Genomic DNA, 19,770 nt, shown 5'->3' on the forward strand with positions numbered 1-19,770 from the left:
CCCCCGCAGGCTGCCCGACGGCGGCCCCAGGGCGGGGGAGCCCCGAGTTCTTTCTCTCCCGACCCCCCGGCCCTGCGCGTCCTGTGGCCTCGGTGAGCGAGTCCCGGGAACCCTGCCCCCCACGGACTCCGTCCACAGGCCCAGCGCCGCCCCACCCTAGCCAGGGTGCGCACCCCAGCCTCTTGCAGGCCCAGCGGGGGGCCGTGGGCAGTGTGCCTCCCCGCTGTGGGCCTCCCTGCCCAAGGGCGCTGGGACGCACCGGCCCGCGCCGTCCCAACACGAGGGCGGCCCGAGGCTGCAGGCTGGCTCTGCCCACGCCGGGCGGGCCGGGGCCGCGGATCCCGGCCTCCCACCCGGCACGTGTCCACACGCCCCAGGCCCACGTGGCTGCGGTCTGCGAACCTCGAGGTCTCTGCCCAGAGGGAGCCTGGCTCCGTCCAAAACGAAAATCCAGTCTCCGCGTGTTCAAGCCATCAAGCACCCCCTCCACGCAGCCCTGTGCTGTCCCAGACGCTAACTCCGCTCTCCAGCCCTGCGGCAGGGAGGCGTCGGGGCCGGGGCCGGGGCCCCGCTGGGGGGCGGGGGCGGGGGGGGGGGCTGCGAGTGAGCGCACAGACCGCGTGTTTTTCCCATCACCTGGGGGGGCCCGAGCCCGTGTGGGGGAAACAGGCTGCGGAGACACTCGGGCGAGGACGAGAGGACAGACAACAGGACACAGCTGCGCGGGAGCCGGCCGCAGCCAGAGGCCCCTTCTAATTAGAGCCACAGAGAGCCGGGCAGCGGCCGGGGCGGCCGCAGGGCGAGGCGCCCTCCCCGTGTGCTTCCCCCTAATCGTGGCGCCCGGCTCCCGGGGGGCGGGGGAGTGCACTGGTCTCGGGGGCCCCGGCCGGGGCACGCCCGGGAGGGAGCGGAGTGAACCCGAGGGCCCCCAGGTCCCCCCACCGGGCCGAAGTCGCGCCCTTGGGGCCAGGCCAGATGCGCGGCTCATCTCAGGGCTCCGGCACCCATGGGCCACCTTCCCCTGGTCAGCGTCCCAGGAAGGACCTGTGTCCACCTTTGCTCAGCAGCTGACCCGGCGAGGAGGCTGCACCTGCCGCCTCCCCAGCTGCTCCCCTGGAGGGACTCCCCTCGGCAGAGGGGCCGTGCGGGGCCACCCAGGCACGAGGACAGCCCGCTCCAGCCCCAGCTGGGACCGGTGCCGCCTGGCTGGGAGCAAGGGGCGAGGGGTGTCCCCTCGCTGGCCCCAGAAACCTCCTCCTGTCAAGGGAGGCAGACACAAGCCAGCCCCAGAGCCTCCCTGCTGGGTCGTGGGCCCCAGAGCAGCCCGCTTGCCTTCCCCGGTCCCAGGGTGGGGCAGAGGGCAGCACCGGGGAGTGGCCTTGGGGACCCGCAGGCCCTCCTCACACGGAGCACTGAGGCCAGCTGTTGGGTCCCTGTGGACGGCTGGGCCAGCGCCGGGGGGGCAGAGCGGCAGCAGGGAAGAGACCCCCTGACCCCCTCTACTCAGCCAGAGGGTCTCCAGAGAGATGGTGGTGGTGATGGTGATGGTGATGATGATGATGGTGGTGGTGATGGTGGTGATGGTGGTGGTGATGGTGGTGGTGGTGGAGGTGGTGGTGGTGGTGGTGATGGTGGTGGTGATGGTGGTGGTGGTGGTGGTGGTGACGTATTCACGGACACGACTGCACTCTGTCCCCACGGAAGCCCCTGAACAGGGAGCGTCACTCCCACGTGACACCTGGGGACACCAAGGCTCAAATGATTTCATCGCTCAACTTGTAAATCACATCGCACTGCTGGCTCCTCTCCAAAGGCACTTCAACACGCCTGGAATCAGGCAGTGAGTGTGAGTGGTGTGCGCATGTGTGTGTGCGATGCATGTGTGTGTATGTGTGCGCTGAGTGCGTGTGCAGGCGTGTGTTTAAGGCCGCTCCAGCCCCACCCTCGGAGCACCCCGGGCTCCCGGTCCTCGCTCACGCCCACGGCCCAGCCGGCCAGAGCCTGGGCCCCGCAGCCTCAGGCGGCCGAGACACCAGGGCCCCCACCTGTCCTCACGTGGAGCCCGGAGACTCCCGGTAGAACCCTGGCTTTGCCGAGACAGCCGGCGCGGCCTTGAGCCGGGGACGGCCCTCCTCGCTCGCACAGGGGGAAACCGAGGCTCTGGACCGTCCACACGAACCCCGAGAGAGAGAGCCTCTGACAGGCGCCACCCAGGCGCCACCCAGGAGCGCGGCCGTCCTGCGAGGGGCGGCACCCCGGGGACGGGGCTCGGCCGCCCGCAGCGGGGCCGCGTGAACGTGGGGCCGCCGTCTCCCCAGGCCAGGCGTCGGCCCCGGGAAGCAAGGACGGCCCCGAGGGGAGACACCGCGTGCTCACGGGAAGGAGTGACGCGACCGGCCCGTGGCGGCAGGTCCTCTGTCTTCAGCCTGAATCCAGCGGGAGGGCAGGGGGCGCTGAGCAGAAGGGTGTACCCGCCGCCCCCGACCCCCCGCCGGCGTGGGTGCGTCTGCAAAGGAACGTCCTGCTGGGGATGCGGAGGCGGCGGCAGCCTCAGTCCCGGGGGCCCGGCGCCCTGCCCACTCGGAGAGAACAGCGCAGCCCAGCCCAGACAGGGCGGCTTGGCCGGCGGCGGCGAGAGACCTGGGAAAGCAGCGCTTCTGGAGGCCGCGCGGGAGATGCCACGTGAAGGGTCGCAAGGCAGGCCGCTGCCCGCCACCTCCGGAGCCGTTTCCTGGACCGCTGGCCCGTCCCTTCGGGGGCCGTGGCCAGGAAGAGGCGCCCGCGGGGGTTTCGGGTGGAAAGTGAGCTTTCCCGTGTACACAACAAAAGGTCGGGCGCACCACAGGCTCACGTGAGAGCTTTCCCTCCACGCCAGCCCACCGGCTGCTTCCTCCACGTCTGGTCCACCGGGCTCTCCGAAAGGACGGCCCGCGTCCCGCAAACGTGAGCCAAGTGGTCTCTCTCAGCGGGCGCGCGGGCAGGCGGGCCCTGAACTGAGACTCTCACTGGACCAGCTCGTGCTCGGGGCTGGCCAGGGGTCGAGGAGTTTGCCCTAAACACAGCTGCCCCCGGAGGGAGGGGACCCCCGGCTCACAGGGAAGGGGGCCCGGCCGTCAGCTGCGCGTGGAGTGACCGTCCGGCCCCCCGCACCTCCACTGCAGGCGTGTGCCCAGGACCGCGCCCGCAGCAGCAGATTCAAGTGGCCGAGAGGCACAGACGACCCGGCACCACCAACCGACACGTGGACGGGCCCGGCGTGGTCCCCCTGTGCCTCGGAGCATCACCCCCCCAGGAACTCGGACACACACGGCACAGGTGGGCCCTGGGGTCGTCCCGCTCGGGGAAAGACGCCGGTCACGAAGGTCACACGCTGTGAGATTCACTCCCGGGAAAACGCCTGAACCGGGAACCCCACAGACACAGAAAGGGGTCACCGTACACCCAGGGCGCACCCCCTCCGTGAGTGGGCACCACCCGAGGGCCTGGCCGAGCTGGGCCCGTCAGTCCCCACCCCTCGCCTGAGGGCCAGCCTCGGGGTGGAGTGTGGACGACGGGCTGTGTGGCCAGGGCCACCGGCGGGAGCAGGGACCTCCGCCTGAGGGTGGGGGGCGTCGGTCTGCAGCAAGGCAGCCGGGCGCCGGGAGGAGCAGCCCCAGGCAGTCTGCAGACAGCTGGCCGCCCCCTCGGGCCCGGCCACCTTTCGGGTTTGCAGCCACGTGGGGGCAGCGCCGCCCAAACCACACTTGGGAGGGACGTTCGTCTTCCAGAGGAAACAGTCACCACAGGCAAACGTCTGAGGACAGACAGAGGGTGGGAGCGGGTGGGCCAGCCCCCCCCCCCCAGGGAGCTCAGTGCAGACACGGTGCCGCCGGGCACCGGGGGACGCGGGACAGACCGCCCGCGGGGATCTGGGCACCGGAGGTGGGGGGCTTCCCCAGGCCAGGCCTGCACGTGGCGGCTGCAGGTGCGGCCCGAGGGGGGGGTGGGGGAGCGGCGCCCGGGAGTGCGCTGCCCCTCCCGCTCAGGAACCGCCTCTGCTCTGCGACACGCGTGCCCCCCAGGCAGCAGGCACCGCGACCCACGGCCGTGACCGGGACCCGCGAGGCCCGGGAGGGGCTGTCGGCCCCCCCCGCCGCACCCCCCAGGCTCCTACCTCCTCTCGTTGTCGTCCAGGTGAGCGAACAGCACGTTTCTGGAGATGGCCTTGGCCAGCGCCGTCATGGTCTTATAGTCCTTGGGGATGACCTGCGGGGAGGCGGCGGTCAGGCTTGCGGGCGGGCACCCCAGGGGCAGCGGCCTGGCCCCGCCCAGCTGGGATGGGCGCGAGCCAGGTGCCCCTGGGACGCCCCTCCGCCCACAGCCCACGGCCCGGCGCCCCGTCCGTCCCTGAGCTGGCGTGGTCACGGGGCGGCCGTGGGCGTGGAGGTGCCGACGACCTGCTGCCCGCCCCGGCCCGGGCCCCGGCCCACCTTCCGGACGTAGGACACGGCGTCCTCCTCCGTGTACACCTCGGCGCTCACGCCCCCGCGGCGGCAGCGGGCCTTCACCACGGGGTTCGGCAGCGTCGGGGAGCCCTCCTCGTCGTGCGAGTCGGACTGGGAGGCCGACTTCTGAGCCAAAATCTGTCTGTTCTCTTCCTGGGGGGCGGGGGGGGGCAGCAGAGCGGGTGAGGCCGCGGCCACCTCTGCCAGGCCCGGGGGACCGACCGCGCACCGAGCCAGGGGCCCGGGGGCCGGGGGCAGGGAGCGAGGGGAACCGGGACGCACGGCCCCCACCCCCTGCTGCCCCCCACCAAGTGCGTCCCTGGCGAGGCCAGCGAGAGTGTCAAGGCCCACTTCAGCGTCACCTCCAGCGAGCAGCCCTCCGGCCCCCTTCCTCCCAACCCCCCACCCCCCATAAACGTCTTCCTTCCGGCCTGTGACCCTCCCCACCCGGGGGCGGAGCCGCAGCCGCAGCCGCAGCCCCGGGGGAAGTGACGGCCGAATGTGCGGTGGACGAGTGGACGGACGGACGAAGGAGAAGGAAGGACGGAAGGAAGGAACGGAGTCAGGACAGGCGCTGGAGCCCCGGGAGGCACAGGGTTCGGAGGTCGCGGCCACCGACCACGAGCCACCGTGTCAGCGGCTGGGACTCAGGCTCGGGGCCTTGGGGCAGGCGCCACGGCTCCGCCACGGCCTCTGGGCCATCCCCACCCCCAGGGCGGGGCCCCAGGTCGGCGGCCGCTGAGCGCGTCCGGGGCCGAAGGAGCCGCGAGCAGGAGGTTCCCTGAGCAGCTGGGCAGGTTCCGAAGGTCCGCAGATGCGGCCACTTGGAGCCCCAGAGATGGTGCTGGGGGGTGGGGCACGGTGCCCTGAGACCACCAGAGGCCACCTCCGGGCCTCCTCCTGGGCCAGCGGGCGGCACCTGTCCCGGCCCAGGGACGGGTTTCTGTCTCTGGCAGCAGGGGGTCAGCGCGGGCAGGACGCAGGCGGCTCCACACGGCAGGCCCGGCCCGGACAGTGACTGTGTGTTTTGGATGGCGTCCCGTCCCCGCCCCTTCTCGGGGGTCCAGGGAAACCTGACTCTCTGCTGGCCCCCTTCCTGCCTCCTGTTTGCAGGCTGGTGACCTGTCTGAGCGGTGGGGGGGGGGGGCGGGGCTTTCCCGGCCCAAGGACTCTCCACAACCACCGCGTGGGGACCCCATGGGGACCCCGTGGGGACCACGTGATCTCAGAAAGCACGAGGCCGGCGACCCCTCTGGCCCAGGCAGCACAGCCCCGGGGACGCCCCCGTGGGCCCCCTGGCCCGTGAATGGCGGTCGCTGCCTTCTGACCGCGTTTTTCCCGCACAAGGGGGTGGGCGCAGACTTCCAGCAAAGGAAGGACATGGGGGGCGGGAGGGGCGGGGTCTGGGGTCTGGGGGACTCTGGGAGCTGAGATCGCCCTGGAAGACCCTGCCCCATCCGCCAGGTGAGGACACAGCCGCCCTGTCCCTGCCTCTCTCGGGGCATTCCCAGGGGCAGCCAGCCATGCAGACTGCGCACCTGGGGGGGAGGCCACGTCCTCGGGGTGCCCCCCCCGGGAGGAGGCGTCTGCACAGCCGAAGACCCGGGTCCATGTGGGGTGATGCCCGCCAGCCCCGCCTGGGACTCGCCTCCCCTGGCGGCCGCGGCCGAACAGGAAGGCAGGCCCAGGGGAAACTGAGGCCCAGGGAGGGCAGAGGACGGCGGCTGGCAGGCACACAGCAGGCGCTCGGTGAGCACGTCGAGTGAACAAACTGGTGAATAAAACCTTTGTGGGGGTCACCTGCCATTATACACCTCGAGACACCCCGACCCAAATTCCGTTTCTTAAAAAACAGCCTCAGGGACGAGGAGACGGCGCGTCAGGAGGTGCCTGCTCCGGGATGTTCTCTGCTTAAAAAGAGTTTTCACCCAACCACCACCAGCAGGAAGGTGCTTGGGTCAGTTTAGAAACATCCGTGGGACAGACCGCTTGGCACCATCAGATCATGGGTTTATCAACGTTCGGCCGTCACGTCGGGGACCGTTAACGTGTGGTCTAAAAGCCGGACAGCAGGGTCCAGAACCGCGGGCACACACCGTCAAGGGAACAGAGAGACAAGCCACACGCTGACTGAGGGGGCGTCCGAGAGACGTGCCGAGGTCGGCAGAGCAGCCCCCGGGGACACGCTCCTCCCCCCGCGTCACCAGGGAAGTGCAAATGCCACTGCACACCTGTCACGACGGCCGGGGTCCCGAGCACGGGGACGCCCGCGGGTGCAGGGACCGGGGCGCTCGCTCACTCGCTGCCGGTGGGGGTGCGGGCGGGCGGCCCCTCGAGGGCGGTCGCCGGTTTCTCACAGAACTGAGCAGACGTTCACCATGGGATCCACGGACCCCACTCCCCGGTGTTCGCCCACAAGGAGTGAGAACGCACATCCTCGCAGAAACCTGTGCACAGGTGCTTCCTTCAGCTTCATCCACGGCCACCGGAACGGGAGACCCGCCCCCCCTGGACGCCCTGCAGCAGGCGGCGGGCAAACAGGCGAGGCCCGGCCGGGGCGGGGGGCACCCTGCAGCCCTGAAGGGAAACGAGCTCTCAGCCGCGACCAGGCCGGAGGGACCCCCCAGCGCACGTGACTCGGCGGCGGGAGCAGGGTGACGAGGCCGCGTGACGCCACGTGCGTGACGTTCCGGAAGAGGCGACGCAGTGAGGATGGCGGACAGATCTGGGGTCGCCAGGGGCTGGGGGCGGGGAGAGGGGGGAACGGACGGAGCGCCGGGGACTCCAGGGCCGGGGACTCCAGGGCCGGGGACTCCGGGGCTGGAGAACTACTCTGTCGGGTCGGCCAGAAAGTCCACGTGGGTTTTCCCACAAAATAGGAGACACGTTTTTCACTTCCACCAGTAACTTGACTGGCTTGGGTACTTCAAGCATGTCGCCCGTCTCCCGTGTGGCAGAAAGGCGATTGTTCTCCACGAATGTCTCGGTTGGACCGCTGCCGACGCCAGCTGGTCTGCCCGGCCCTGGGGCACCCTCCACGCCCGGGTACAGATTTCTCCAGCGAGGACTCTCCAGCAGGGAACGTCTCGAACCCCTTCTGACACGTCTGCTCTGCCACAGCACCTTCTCCACACACCGCACAGCTCTCTTCGTGCATGTCAGTCGCATTTTTACCTTTCTTGAAATAATAAAACATCATACGCCCAAAATGTTGCATATTTTCTTCCATCTTCAATATTAAAATGGCTGCACAAAAACTCACCAATTTTGATGTGTTTTTTTTTAAATGCACGCTGATACGACAGCTGTCACAATACAATTTAACAAAACCGTTTCCCATGAAGTTAAACACAAGTTAAATGCTGCTGGAGCCATCTTGCCAACGTTTTGGCCAACCCAACATCCGATACTTTAGTGACAGGTGTGTGACATTGTGCACCTGCCAAAACCCACAGAACTGCCCGGTTGCAGAGAGTGAAGCCTGACGTCGCCTCCCCAGTCAGCAGCAACGTGTCACCGTTTGTAGCCACCGCACCACTTCCAGTCAGGAAGCCGGGGGAAGCACCATGGGAACTCAACTTGACACTCCAGGTTTCTGGAGACCCGAAACTGCTCTGAAAAGTAAAGTCTGCCAATGTTCTTTGAAAAGCACCACTTAGACCCTGGCTGGTGTGGCTCAGTGGTTTGAGCACCAGCCTGCAAACCAAAGGGTCGCTGGTTCGATTCCCAGTCAGGGCACGTGCCCGGGTTGTGGGCCAGGTCCCCAGTAGGGGGCGCATGAGAGGCAGCCACACATCGATGTTTCTTTCCTCCTCTTTCTCTCTGCCTTCCCCTCTCTCCAAAAAAATCGATTAAATCTTTTTTAAAGTATGTTTTAAAATAAATACAAATAAAGATATCACACAGGGTAAAACGTTAACTAGAGCGCAGCACAGGGAATGCCGTCCGTGCGCTGAGACGACTGCGGAGGGCGTCAGGTGCGTCCCGGAGACACGGGCGAACGCCTCACAAAGTGCACGAGCGTCTGACCGCGACGCCGCCCCCCTGAGCCTGACGCAACTCAGTGCTGACTGTAGACCGTGGCTGAAAACTGAAATCTGAGGAAAGCGAACCGCGTAAACGAACACGTGGAGGACCTGCACATCGACAACAACAAACGTTCTTCCTGCGTCGGTGGAAGAAACCGGAGGCCCCATCGCACGGAGGGGCCCCGAGGTCACCGGCTGGAGCCTTCCCTGCGGCCGAGCCGTCCGCCCCCCCAGACGGACTCACCCCCCACCCCTCAGCGTGTCCCGACCGGAACCCCAGGGGCACTGCCCGGCCGCTGCCGGCGGGGTCTCTCCGGCCCGGCCCCGGGAGGCAGGGAAATGGCGACGGGCAGCGGGACTTCGGGAAAGAGCAGAGAGGGCAGACACGGCGCCGACCCCGATGCCCACGAGAGGACACGGCCATCAGATGGGGGGGACGCCACCCTGGGGCGGGGCCCCCACGGAACAGCAAGGCCAGACCCGGCCCCGCGGCCCTGTGGCTGGTCAACGGCCGGCGGAGCGCACCCTGACTGGGGGGCGGGGGGGGCCCTGCAACACGCAGCCTCAGCGCAGAAGCGCGGGCCGCCCCCACCCACCGGCACACGGGACTGCGACTGCGGCGACCGGGCTCTGCGGACGCGGAGACGGCGTGTGCGCGTCCCAAACTGGGGAGAGAACCCGAGTCCCCGTGTGCCAGGGCTCAGGTCTGAGGTGCAGGGAGTCCTCCACCTCAGCAGGAAGGAGGCGACCTCGGGAGAGCGACGGACACCTCTCCAAAGACCCGCCAACGGCAAGCAAACAAGGACAGGGACAGATGCCGGCCGGCCGCCTCGGGGAAATGGGAAAGACACCAGCTGAGACCTCACTGTGGCCGCGCCGCCCACCAGGGGGCGCTGCTCTGGGAGACCTGTCGCTGGTCGGGGTTGCCGCCGTGGGACACCTCGGAGGTGGGACTCACACACACACCTGGGCGGTGCGGCCCTGAGCGCCTGGGCCCTACATTCTGACCTGCACAGGTCAGGCGGTGGGCTCCCTGGGCCCACACGGAGCCCCGCTGTCTCCAAGGTCAGTGGAGGGCAAAGAAGCAACCTGCCCGTGCACTCAGGGTGGGGCTGGTCCCAGTGAAGCCACACCCACACTGGTGCGTGGGCACGGCTCCCCCGAGAAATCCGGAAGGACCAGCACTGAGGGGGCGGGGGGCTGGGGGGGGGCAGGGGCGGGGTGGGGAGAGGTTTCCTTCCCCCTCTGCTCCTGAGTGGCCGGTGCAGGAACTTTGTCCACACGCCGCGGCCACTCTTCCCGCTAAAACCCAAGAGCCACCCTAAAGTTCTGCTTCCCGCTCCACTCCGACCGGGCAGGGCACCGCCCACCTCCGTCCACCACCTTATCGCCCCCACCTGGGCCTGCCCAGGGGGCCACCGTGAGCCTGGGAGCTCCGTGCCCTGAGTCGTGGTGGGACAGACAGATGGATGGACAGACAGAATGCTCCGTTACAATTTGCCCGCCACACCCTCGGGAGTTCAGTAAACCAACCCACCCGATTTATGCCTCCGTCTGCCGTCCATGGGCATGTGCCGAACCCCAAAACGGAGCTGCGGACTCCCTCGGCCTTCGGGATCGGTGACGGGAGAGGCGCACGACCGGCCGGCTCCCAGCAGGGCTCCCACAGGCCGGCCCGGGGCCCCCTGGCCGCTGTGTCCGCCCCTTCCAAAGGCGGGCGCGGTGCGGCTCGTCAGCCTCACCGAACACCTGGGAGTCAGCCCTGGATCGCGGGGTCGTCCGACCCACGATGAGGGCAAACCCCCCACCGCCGCGGGGCCCACATCCGTCCGGGAGCAGGCGCCACGCTGGCAGGGAGGGGCCGACGCAGCCGTCTTGGAGGCCACTGCCGGCCAGGACTTGGGAAAACGGTGGCAGTCGGCCACCAGGACACCGTGAGCTCCAGCGCCCGGCCCAGGGCCCGCCCGGGACGCCTACACGCAGCCTCCGTTTCCCGTCCCGCCGGCTCCTTCGCGCGAAGGCGTCTGCGGAGGAAAGGCCAGCTGAGAGCCGCCGCACGGCGACAGAGGGAAAGCGAAGGCTACGGGGGTCCACGGGAGGGAGGACCCTGGCCACAGGATGCCGTAGAAATGCCACTACGTGGGTGGGGAGCAGCGTGAACGCCACCAAACTGGACACTGAACAGGGGCCAAAGCAGCGAACCTCGAGTTGTGTTACCACAATAAAAAGGGGACTGGGAGGAAAAAGCAGACAAAACGCCCATTTTTCTGCTACAATCACCCACAGCGCTGGGGCGGGGCGGGGGCGGGGCTGCCAGGCAGGAAAGCCCCCAGGAGACGCAGGGCTGGCTGCTGGGGGGGGGGGGGCGGGTGGCCGGGTGTGTTGTAAGCAGGGACCCGCACTGAAAGGCTGGTTGGAAGGACGACAGCGTCATCCCTAAGGTCGTGACCCGGGCTGTGGCTGCCGGACGCGCTCACAGCACTTCACCCCCCTGAGCTCCGTCCGCCTCAGAGGAACTGGCCCAAGACGAGCCCCACTCACCGAGGCCTGCGCGCCGGGCGCCGGGGTCAGCAGGCCAGGGCAGCGCCCGGGCAGCCGGGCCATCGGGCCTCCTTGCGCCTTCCTGCCCACGACACAGCTTCCGGCCGGGCCCCCCACGGCCCTGCGTCCAGCCTCCGGGAGGAAGGAGCGTTTCCTGGCCCCTTATCACCGCACGGCCGGCTGGGGAGGCCCTCACAGCGGGACAGGCGCCCGTGGCGCGGGCCCCTCGGGGCCGTTAGGTTTGAGGCTCGACGGTCCTCTGAGAGACCACGGCGACCTGGACGCGCCCACCGACGCAGCACACGGAGGGCGTCAGAGGCTCCGCAAAGCCCACCCCCCGCCTCCCCCCCGCCCAGAAGCCTGTGCCCATCGGCTCCCACTGGAGAGAGACAAGAACAGCCTGGGGTCCGACCCCGACACCCATCGAGGTCAGACGTTCTCTCGGCTCAGAGGTTACGGCCGCGTCACCACTGCCCAGTCCCGGTGTGCCCACGGGCAGTGGCCGCGCTCAGTGTGGGCCTCTCACATCCCCTGCCCACGCTGGGGAGGCAGTGGCCAGGGTGGGACTGTGTCCCCGGGAACAGGCCTGGGTGGAGCCCGGGCCTCGGCACCGCAGCACCTGGCGGGTTTGCAGCCGGGGTCCCGGCATCGGAATCAAGTTAGCGTGAGGGCGTCAGGGGCCCTAATCCAGGGTGACCGTGTCCCTACAAAAGGGACCCGCGATGCAGGCAGAGACAGGTGATGCCCCTGGGAGCCCAGGAGGCCCCGGGGGGCCGCAGACCACCAGCCTCGAGGGACGGGCCTGGGGCAGCCAGCGGCCCCACCGTGACCTCGGCCCCGACCTCCAGCCCCGCAGACGTTCCCGCAGTGGAAGCCCCGAGTCTGTGCGGCTTGCTGCCGCAGCCCCAGCACACCCGCCCAGTCGCCACGGCGACCAGGACCTAGAACACGAGGCCTCGGGTGTTTCCCTCCTAGAGCACCAGCAGGAAAGGCTCCATCTGAGGCAAGACTGCAGCCTTCCCCCTCCCTGAGCTGCGCCCGGCCGCCCCACCGAAGTCCTGACTGGCCCGGGGCCGGGGGCGGGCCGCCTCCCGAGGCAAGCAGGGCCACTGGCTGCCCAGCCTCAGTCCCCACCCCGGCCTCTCCCCCAAGCCCCAAACCCACAGCCTTCTGGGTCCCGCCCACCTGCATGTCCAAGGCTGAACTCTCAGTTTTTTCCATCCAACCCTGCCTTGTCCCACGGGCCCCTTCTTGGCGAGCAGCACCCCACTCCCTTGGGGGCCCAGACTCAACTGCAGGAGCTGTGCCCCAGGCGCCTCTCCTCACCCCGCCGCACCCAGGCCTCCCCCAAGACCTGCAGCGTCCCCCCAGAGCCGCTGAAAATGCCCCGGGTGCAGGGCAGCCCCCGCCGGGCTGGCCTGGACCTGCCGCAGCCTCGAGCCGGACGCCCTGCCCTGGGTGGCCGGGGAGTTGCAGCCTGTGGGACAAGCCCCCTGGCAGGGCCACCCAGGGACGAGCCCAGTGAAGTAGCTCCGGTCACAGCCAAGCTGTGGTTTGAGAAGCTCAAGAACACCCCTGACCAGTGTGGCTCAGTAGGTTGGGCATCGTCCCACAAACCTAAAGGTTGCTGGTTCGATTCCTAGTCAAGGTAGATACCTGGGTTATGAGTCAGGCCCCCAGGAGGGGGCGTGCAAGAGGCAACAGATTGATGTTTCTCTTGCACGTCGCCACCTCTCTCCTTTTCTTCTCCTCCCTCCAAAAATAAGTAATAAATAAAATATTTTTAAAAAGAGAGATAGAAGGTTAAAGACACACCTGCCTGATTCTCCCTCCTCGAACACGCGGGAGCCGGTGGCCCCCCATGCCCTGCCCTCTGCAGCCCTGCTCCCCGGCTGCCGCTCCTCCTAAAGGGGCCCCGACAGCAACCACAGCGGATAGAGGTCACAGGACCATTTCCATCCACCCATGGGAGAACAGCTTTTTACATCAAAGCAGCCACAGCGGCTCCGCCCAGGCGCTGGGGGCGGGGGAGGCCCCTCCCACCAGGAGCGCCAGCAGCTCCGTGTCTGGAAGGCCCCGCGGAGCACGTGGAGAAAGGGTGTCCACACGAGTGCAGCCGTGGCGCCCGGCAGCCCACACGGGCTCCGGTGGACAGAGCTCGCCACGCCTGTGCCACCGCTCCTCGAGGTCCGCGAGATCCGCGAGGGGCGAGCGACAGACACGGCACGGTGATGGCGGGGAGGGGACGACAGGGGAATTTTGTCTCTTCTCTCTATTCCTGCACGTTTACAGTTTTCCTTGACAGGCTGCCCCACTCTGAGCCCGAGCTGCCTTCCGACAGGTGGCTCTGGAGGGAAGACATGGCTTCGTTCCCCGGGGCCAGACTCCATGCCCACGGGGGGCCCCTGGGCAAAGGGAAAGGGCGCTGGGCCGGCCTCAGGGACTCAGAGGGCTCCCAGCAGCCCTGGGCCCTGCCCCCATGAGACAGGGGCAGGGACAGGGGCAGGGGCAGCTAAGTGGTGACGGAAGGGCCGCCAGGAGGAACCTTGGGTGGCCCCGGGGAGCGCAGGGCAGCGAGCCACGTGAGGGAGGACAGGGAGCAAGTCCTCCCCACCCCACCCCACCCCACCCCCGCCGTGGACCAGCGGGCGTCTCCCCCCTCAGAAGCGGGGAGCAGGCCTGGGCCGTCCCTCCCCGCCGCACGTCCGAGGGGCATCTCCCAGGAACGCAGGTCAGCAGGGCCCCCCGCATCACACTCGGCTGGAGCCGTTTCTCCCCACCCAAAGCCACCGGCGTCCGGGCCTGACCAGGCCCCCCTCTGGCCCTGGCGGTGGAACTGTCAGAGGGAGGACCTGTGAGCGCCCCCCACCGTGAGCCGCCCCTCAAACCTGAAACACCGCGAGACTCCCCTGATGGCCGGCCCTGGAGATGGCCGGCCCTGGAGACGGAGGGGTCAGCCACAGGTCACCCGTGAGCTGGCCACACTGTCCGGGGAAGGGCGGGGAGCAGCGAGGGGCACGGGCGGCGGCCCACTGACCTTCTCCAGCTTCTCGAAGTGCTCGCGCAGGAAGCGCATGGGGCGCTCGGGCTTGGCGACGCACAGGTGCACGATGCAGTCCCTCAGCACCTGCTGGACGCCGTGCCGCTGCACGTACAGCTCGCAGCCGCGCAGGCTCTCGTCCTCCTCCAGCGGGGGGGCCGGTGGCGAGGCCATGGTGCCGGCGCCCTGCGTCCTGCGAGGAAGACACCCCCGGCCTCAGCACCCGCTGCCGGAGCCCCGGCCTGGACGCGCACGCACCTGTGTCCTGGGGCTGGTCGGCGTGGCCAAAAACTGTGACCCGTGTGGGTGTGACGCGGTCCACACGCTTCATTCTGCGCTGCCAGAGACCTGGCTGAGCTGTCACCAGAAGGACAGGCCTCACTTCTGGGGAGATCCCTGTGGGGGCCCGGGGGGCCCTCTGTTCTGTGCAGGGCTGAGAAGGCCCCCGCGTGAAGGGCGCAGCCAGCGGGCCCACCTGCGTCCACCTCTCCCCTTTGTGAGGACCGCCATGTGACAGGTAAACAGAGTCTGCGGCCAGACCGCTGGGGGCCCCTCCGTGAGATCCTGGGGGACGGGAGGTGGAGGGGGACCTGTCACAGGGCTTGGTCGCGGCGCGGGGTGGGGGGGTGCTTATTTGGAAAGGAAAGAGGAAAAGGAAAACAATTGAGACCCCGGCCGAGGGAGGGGCTTCTGGACGAAGGGAACCCGGAGAACAAAGGCCGTTGTCGGTCCCGCGGCTTCAGACCTGGGCGCAGTGACCCGCCCGGAGCTGCCGCATCCACCGCGGGGACCCAGGCCCGCACGCCTGCCCAGGCCTCCTCGCCACCTCCGCAGCCTCCGCGCTCCCGCCCGAGGCCGCCCCTCCTCTCTGCCCCACCCCCGCCCCCCCACCCCCACCGCCACAGCGGCGGCACCTCCTCCGGGTGCCTCTGAGCCCCTCCCCAGGCTGCACAGACCCCGGTCCAGGCTCGGGGGCAGGGGCTCCCCAAAGACCCACATTTCCCGGAGCCTCCCAGCTGCCGAGGCTCCCAGCTCCAGACAGTCGGGGTTCTGGCGCACACCCCACCCCAGACCCGCGTACCTGGGTGCGCTGCGCCGGAGCCTGGAGGCGGTTGCGCGGGGACGCCGGGACGCGGGACGCGGGAGGGTGAGCGGTCCCGCACTGCAGCAGCACCGCCTCCGCCCGCCGCTCCCGGCGCCAGCTCTCCCCACCCCCAGCACCGGACTCCCGCCACCCCTCCCTCCCCGCCCGCACCCGAGTCTGTCTCCCACGCTCCAGCCTCCCACCTTATCTCCCCAAGGACCAGCCTCTCCCTCCCTCCTTGGCGTTCCGGGGGCGCATGACACAGAGCCTGGCCGGACCTACCGATCCGTGGGCAGCCAGGCCAGGACCACCGCCCTGCCCCTCCTCCGAGGCAGACCCTGGGAGTGCGCGCCCTGCCCTGGCCCGCTGCAGCCCTGGGGCCGGGAAGAGCCGGGAGGGCCGCCCCCCCCCCCGCCCCGTGAGAAGCCCCCGGGACTTTAGGGGACCAGGGCTGTTCACTGCAGGCCCAGGGTGTAAAGTTTCACTCGCAGTTTGCCACAAAATGCCCACGTCTGCCTTAACGAAGCATCACCCTGGTGAGGATTTGGGGGACGGGCTCCCCACGGTGGCCACCAAGAAATTGGGGGGCTCAGGTGTGCTCAGAGCAGGTGCTCCCAGCCCCGCAGAGGCCCTCAGAGGACCCAGGTGGGCGGGGCCTGGGCCCCAGACCCACGGGCAGGGGAGCACCTGGGGGTGTGGCTTTCAGTCACCAGTCTGCGGGAGCTGGTCAGGCAGCGGCTGATGGATAGTTCATGGGGGGGTGGGGGGGGCAAGGGGAAGAGGCCCAGCTTCGTGGCCGGGCTGGGGCCAGACGGGAAGGCAGCTGCAGGGCCCCCATTCCCACAGGGCATCCAGCCCCCCCGAGGCCTGGGGCTGGGAGGTGGGACCCTGGGGTGATTATTAGGTGGTGGGGTGGAGCCCTCGTGAGTGGGATTAGTGTCCTTACAAAAGACCCAGGGAAACTCCCTCTTCCCTGCCACCACTTGAGGACACGGCGAGGAGGCTCTGGCTAGCACCCAGGAAGGGGCCTCACCGGCCCGGAACCTGCGGCGCCCCGTCCCTCCGACTCCCGCCCCGCCCCGGGTCTGGGACGGGGCTGCCGGTCCCGTGCAAGCCCCCAGGCCGCGGTGTCTGTGCTGCAGCAGCCGCAGCAGGCCGGGCAGCAGGGAGCAGGCGGTGCAGAGCAACCCCACACGTGAACCTGTACGGTGAAGAGGAAGGTTAGCCCTGGCCGGTGCACCTCAGAGGGTTGGGGTCGTCCTGCAGAGCCAAGGGTCGCCAGTCTGACTCCTGGTCAGGGCGCAGGCCTGGGTGGCGGTTCGGTCCCCAGACGGGGTGCGTTCGGGAGGCAACCGACCAATGTTTCTCTCTCACATGGATGATTCTCTCTCTCCCCCTCCCTTCCCCTCTCTCTAAAGTCAAGAATAAAATAAAAGTTAAAACATTACGAGTGAACAGACATTAAGGGGTCAGAACAGAGAGTCCAGAAACAAACCCCAATATTTACAGGACGTTACTTTGTGACAAAGAACATCAGAGGGGACAGCAGTGACTCGACCGACGGTTTGGTGAGAACTCGGGGGACGGCGGGGGGAGAGTTTCCCTGAACCCGTGTCGCTCTTCGTGCAGACGAATCGAGATTCAAACACGAACACGACGCTATAAACACGAGAGAAGTCGGGAAAACGTTTTACATTCTCGGTGCAGAGGCCGCCTTTCTCGGCATGACACAAAATCCAGGAGCCAGAAAAATGTAAAAATTGGTATTTTCGACTACCTAAAAATGGACATTTTCTGCATTAAGAAATACATTCAGAAGGCAAACAAAACATATTTACAAGACCCCTCACCAAAGGCTGCTAAGCCCCTCAGCACGAAGATGCCCAGCCTCACCCACAGTGAGGACGCCGCAGGCCAGAACCACGCGCTGAGACTATTTTCCACTTGTCCGACGGGCAAAGCCCCCAGGTCTGAGGCTGCTGCTCTGGACAAGGCGTGGGAGACGCCCCAACACACGTGGGTGGCGGGGGTGGGGTGCAGACTGGCGTGGAGTCTGATCCAGGAAAACCCGTCAACTGTTTAAATGCGCCTTGTCAGCTATGCTGGCAATTCCACTTAGATGTATTCATCCATATTGTCTATCTTAGGGATTTTATTTTTAAATGTATTTTATTGATTATGCTATTACGGTTTTCCCATCCCCCCCTTATTCCCCTCCGCCCTGCGCAGCCCCTCCCACCCACATTCCCCCCTTTAGTACACGTCCATGGGTCGTACATAGGAGTTCTCTGGCTTCTCCATTCCCCATACTATCCTAACCTCCCACTGCCTGTTTTCTACCCACCACTGATGCTTCTTATTCCCTGTACCTTTTCCCCCTCTCTCCCCTTCCCCATCCCAGCTGATAACCCTCCATGTGACCTCCATTTCTGTGATTCTGTTCCTGTTCTAGTTGTTTGTTTAGTTTGTTTTGGTTTAGCTTTTCAGTTCAGTTCTTGATCATTGTGTTTCTTGTCATTTTACTGTTTAGAGTGTTGATCTTCTTCTTTTTCTTACATAAGTCCCTTTAACATTTCATAAAATGATGGACTCCTTTAACTTGACCTCATCTGGGAAGCACTTGATCTGCCCTTCCATTTTAAATGATAACTTCGCTGGATAGAGCAATCTTGGCTGTAGGTCCTTGCCTTTCATGACTTGGAATAGTTCTTTCCAGCCCCTTCTTGCCTGCAAGGTCTCTTTTGAGAAATCAGCTGACAGTCTGATGGGCACTCCTTTGCAGGTAACTGTCTCCTCTCCTCTTGCTGCTTTTAAGATTCTCTCCTTATCTTTAATCTTGAATAATGTAATTATGATGTGCCTTGGTGTGTGCTTCCTTGGGTCCAACTTCTTTGGGACTCTCTGAGCTTCCTGGACTTCCTGGAAGTCTGTTTTCTTTGCCAGATTGGGGAAGTCCTCCTTTATTATTTGTTCAAGTAAGTTTTCAATTTGTTACCCTTCCTCTTCTCCTTCTGGCACCCCTATGATTCGGATGTTGGGACGTTTAAAGTTGTTCCAGAGGTTCCTAAGCCTTTTTTTAAATTTTTAAAAAGATTTTATTGATTTATTTTTAGAAAGGAGAAGGGAAGGAGGAAGAGAGGGAGAGAGACATCCATGTGTGGCTGCTTCTGGCACACCCCTCACTGGGGGCCCAGCCTGCATCCCAGGCATGTGGCCTGACTGGGAATCGAACTGGCAGCCCTTTGGATCACAGGCCAGTGCTCACTCCACTGAGCCACACCAGCCAGGGCATTTCTTTTGAATTCTCGTTTCCTCATCCTGTTCTGGTTAAATGTTTATTTCTTCTTCTGCTCCAAACCATTGATTTGAGTCCTGGTTTACTTCCCATCACTGTTGGTTCCCTGTACATTTTCCTTTATTTCACTCAGCATAGCCTCCACTTTTTCCTCTATTTTGTGCCCATACTCAGCCATTTCTGTGAGCATCCTGATGACCAGTGTTTTGAACTGTGCATCTGATAGGTTGGTTATCTCTGTCACTTGGTTGTATTTTTTCTGGAGCTTTGATCTGTTTTTCCATCTGGACATTTTTGGTCTCCAAATGCTTGTTACATAGTAAGGGGCTGAGCCTTAGGTGTTCAGGGGGTGGGGGCAACCCACGTAGCTGCGTTGTGGCGCTGTGAGGAAGAGGTCAGAGAGGGGACAGTGCTGCTTGCTCGGCTCTCTGCCGGCTTTCAGCCACTCCCCCTGCTGCCCACAAGCAAACTGGGCCCTTCTGGTGCTGATTCCCAGGTGGGTGGGTCTGTGTATGTTCTAGGACCCTGTGGGTCTCTCCAACAAACTCTCCTGTGAGGCTGGGAGTTTCTCCCTGCACCTCAACCCCCACAGGTGTTTTTAGTCAGAGGTTTTGAGTCTTTATTTCCCAGCTGGAACCCTGGGTTGCAGGGTCTGTCTCACTCCCCAGTTGTTCCTCCCGGTTTATCCGCAGGCAAATGTGGGGCTGCCCAGTCCGCCAGCCGCCACCTCGCCCACCCTGGTCCTCCAGCTGCCGCCTTGCTGCGAGTCCTCTCCACCCCAGCTGCCCGTCTCCACCCCTCCTACTGTCTGGATGAACGTTTAACTTCTTGGTTGTTAGACTTCCACACAGTTCAATTTTCCGGAAGTTCTGGTTATTTTTTGTTTTTAAATTTGTTGTTGTGCTTCTTTTGGTCGTGCGAGGAGACACAGTGTGTCTCCCTACACCTCCATCTTGGCCAGAAGTGTATTTATCAATGACTTGATAAAATGTCTCAGACCTCTTCACTGTCTCTGCAGCTCACCACATTTTCAAAAGGTGAGTCCAGGGACACACATGCTTGGACGGCCGAGGGCCTGGCCACTGCCCACACCCCTGCTTCCCACAGCCGCCCCTCAAACTCCACCCCCAGCGTCTCCCCAGGAAGCCTGCCCCCCACACACACAACCACATCTGCTTGTGCTGTCCCCTAATCAGCTCTCTCCCCACTGGCCACCAGCAGCATCAGAAGGGACAGCAGCACGCGCTTTGGCGTACGGCTGAGTCCGGGGCTGCACGCGCCTCCAGCGGTGTTTGCTG

At 65.6% G+C, this 19,770-nt stretch overlaps 1 protein-coding gene across 2 annotated transcripts in view; it reads right to left on the bottom strand.

The window, feature by feature from the left end:
- PRKAR1B (protein kinase cAMP-dependent type I regulatory subunit beta) overlaps positions 1-15,290 on the bottom strand; it is a 43,730-nt gene extending 28,440 nt beyond the window's left edge. Inside the window, exons 1-4 of one of the 2 annotated variants that reach the window (XM_045824767.1) lie at positions 15,175-15,290; positions 14,091-14,286; positions 4,470-4,637; positions 4,154-4,245 (exon numbers count right to left, since the gene is read on the bottom strand). In XM_045824767.1, the coding sequence (XP_045680723.1) occupies positions 4,154-4,245; positions 4,470-4,637; positions 14,091-14,267 (437 nt within the window). In that variant the 5' untranslated portion in view covers positions 14,268-14,286; positions 15,175-15,290. The other variant, XM_045824759.1, reaches the window with a different exon arrangement.
- Between the last annotated feature and the right edge of the window lie 4,480 nt (positions 15,291-19,770).

Source organism: Phyllostomus hastatus, unplaced genomic scaffold (assembly GCF_019186645.2).
Source record: "Phyllostomus hastatus isolate PE091 unplaced genomic scaffold, TTU_PhHast_1.1 phas_contig_150, whole genome shotgun sequence".
Classification (NCBI taxonomy): Eukaryota; Metazoa; Chordata; class Mammalia; order Chiroptera; family Phyllostomidae; genus Phyllostomus; species Phyllostomus hastatus.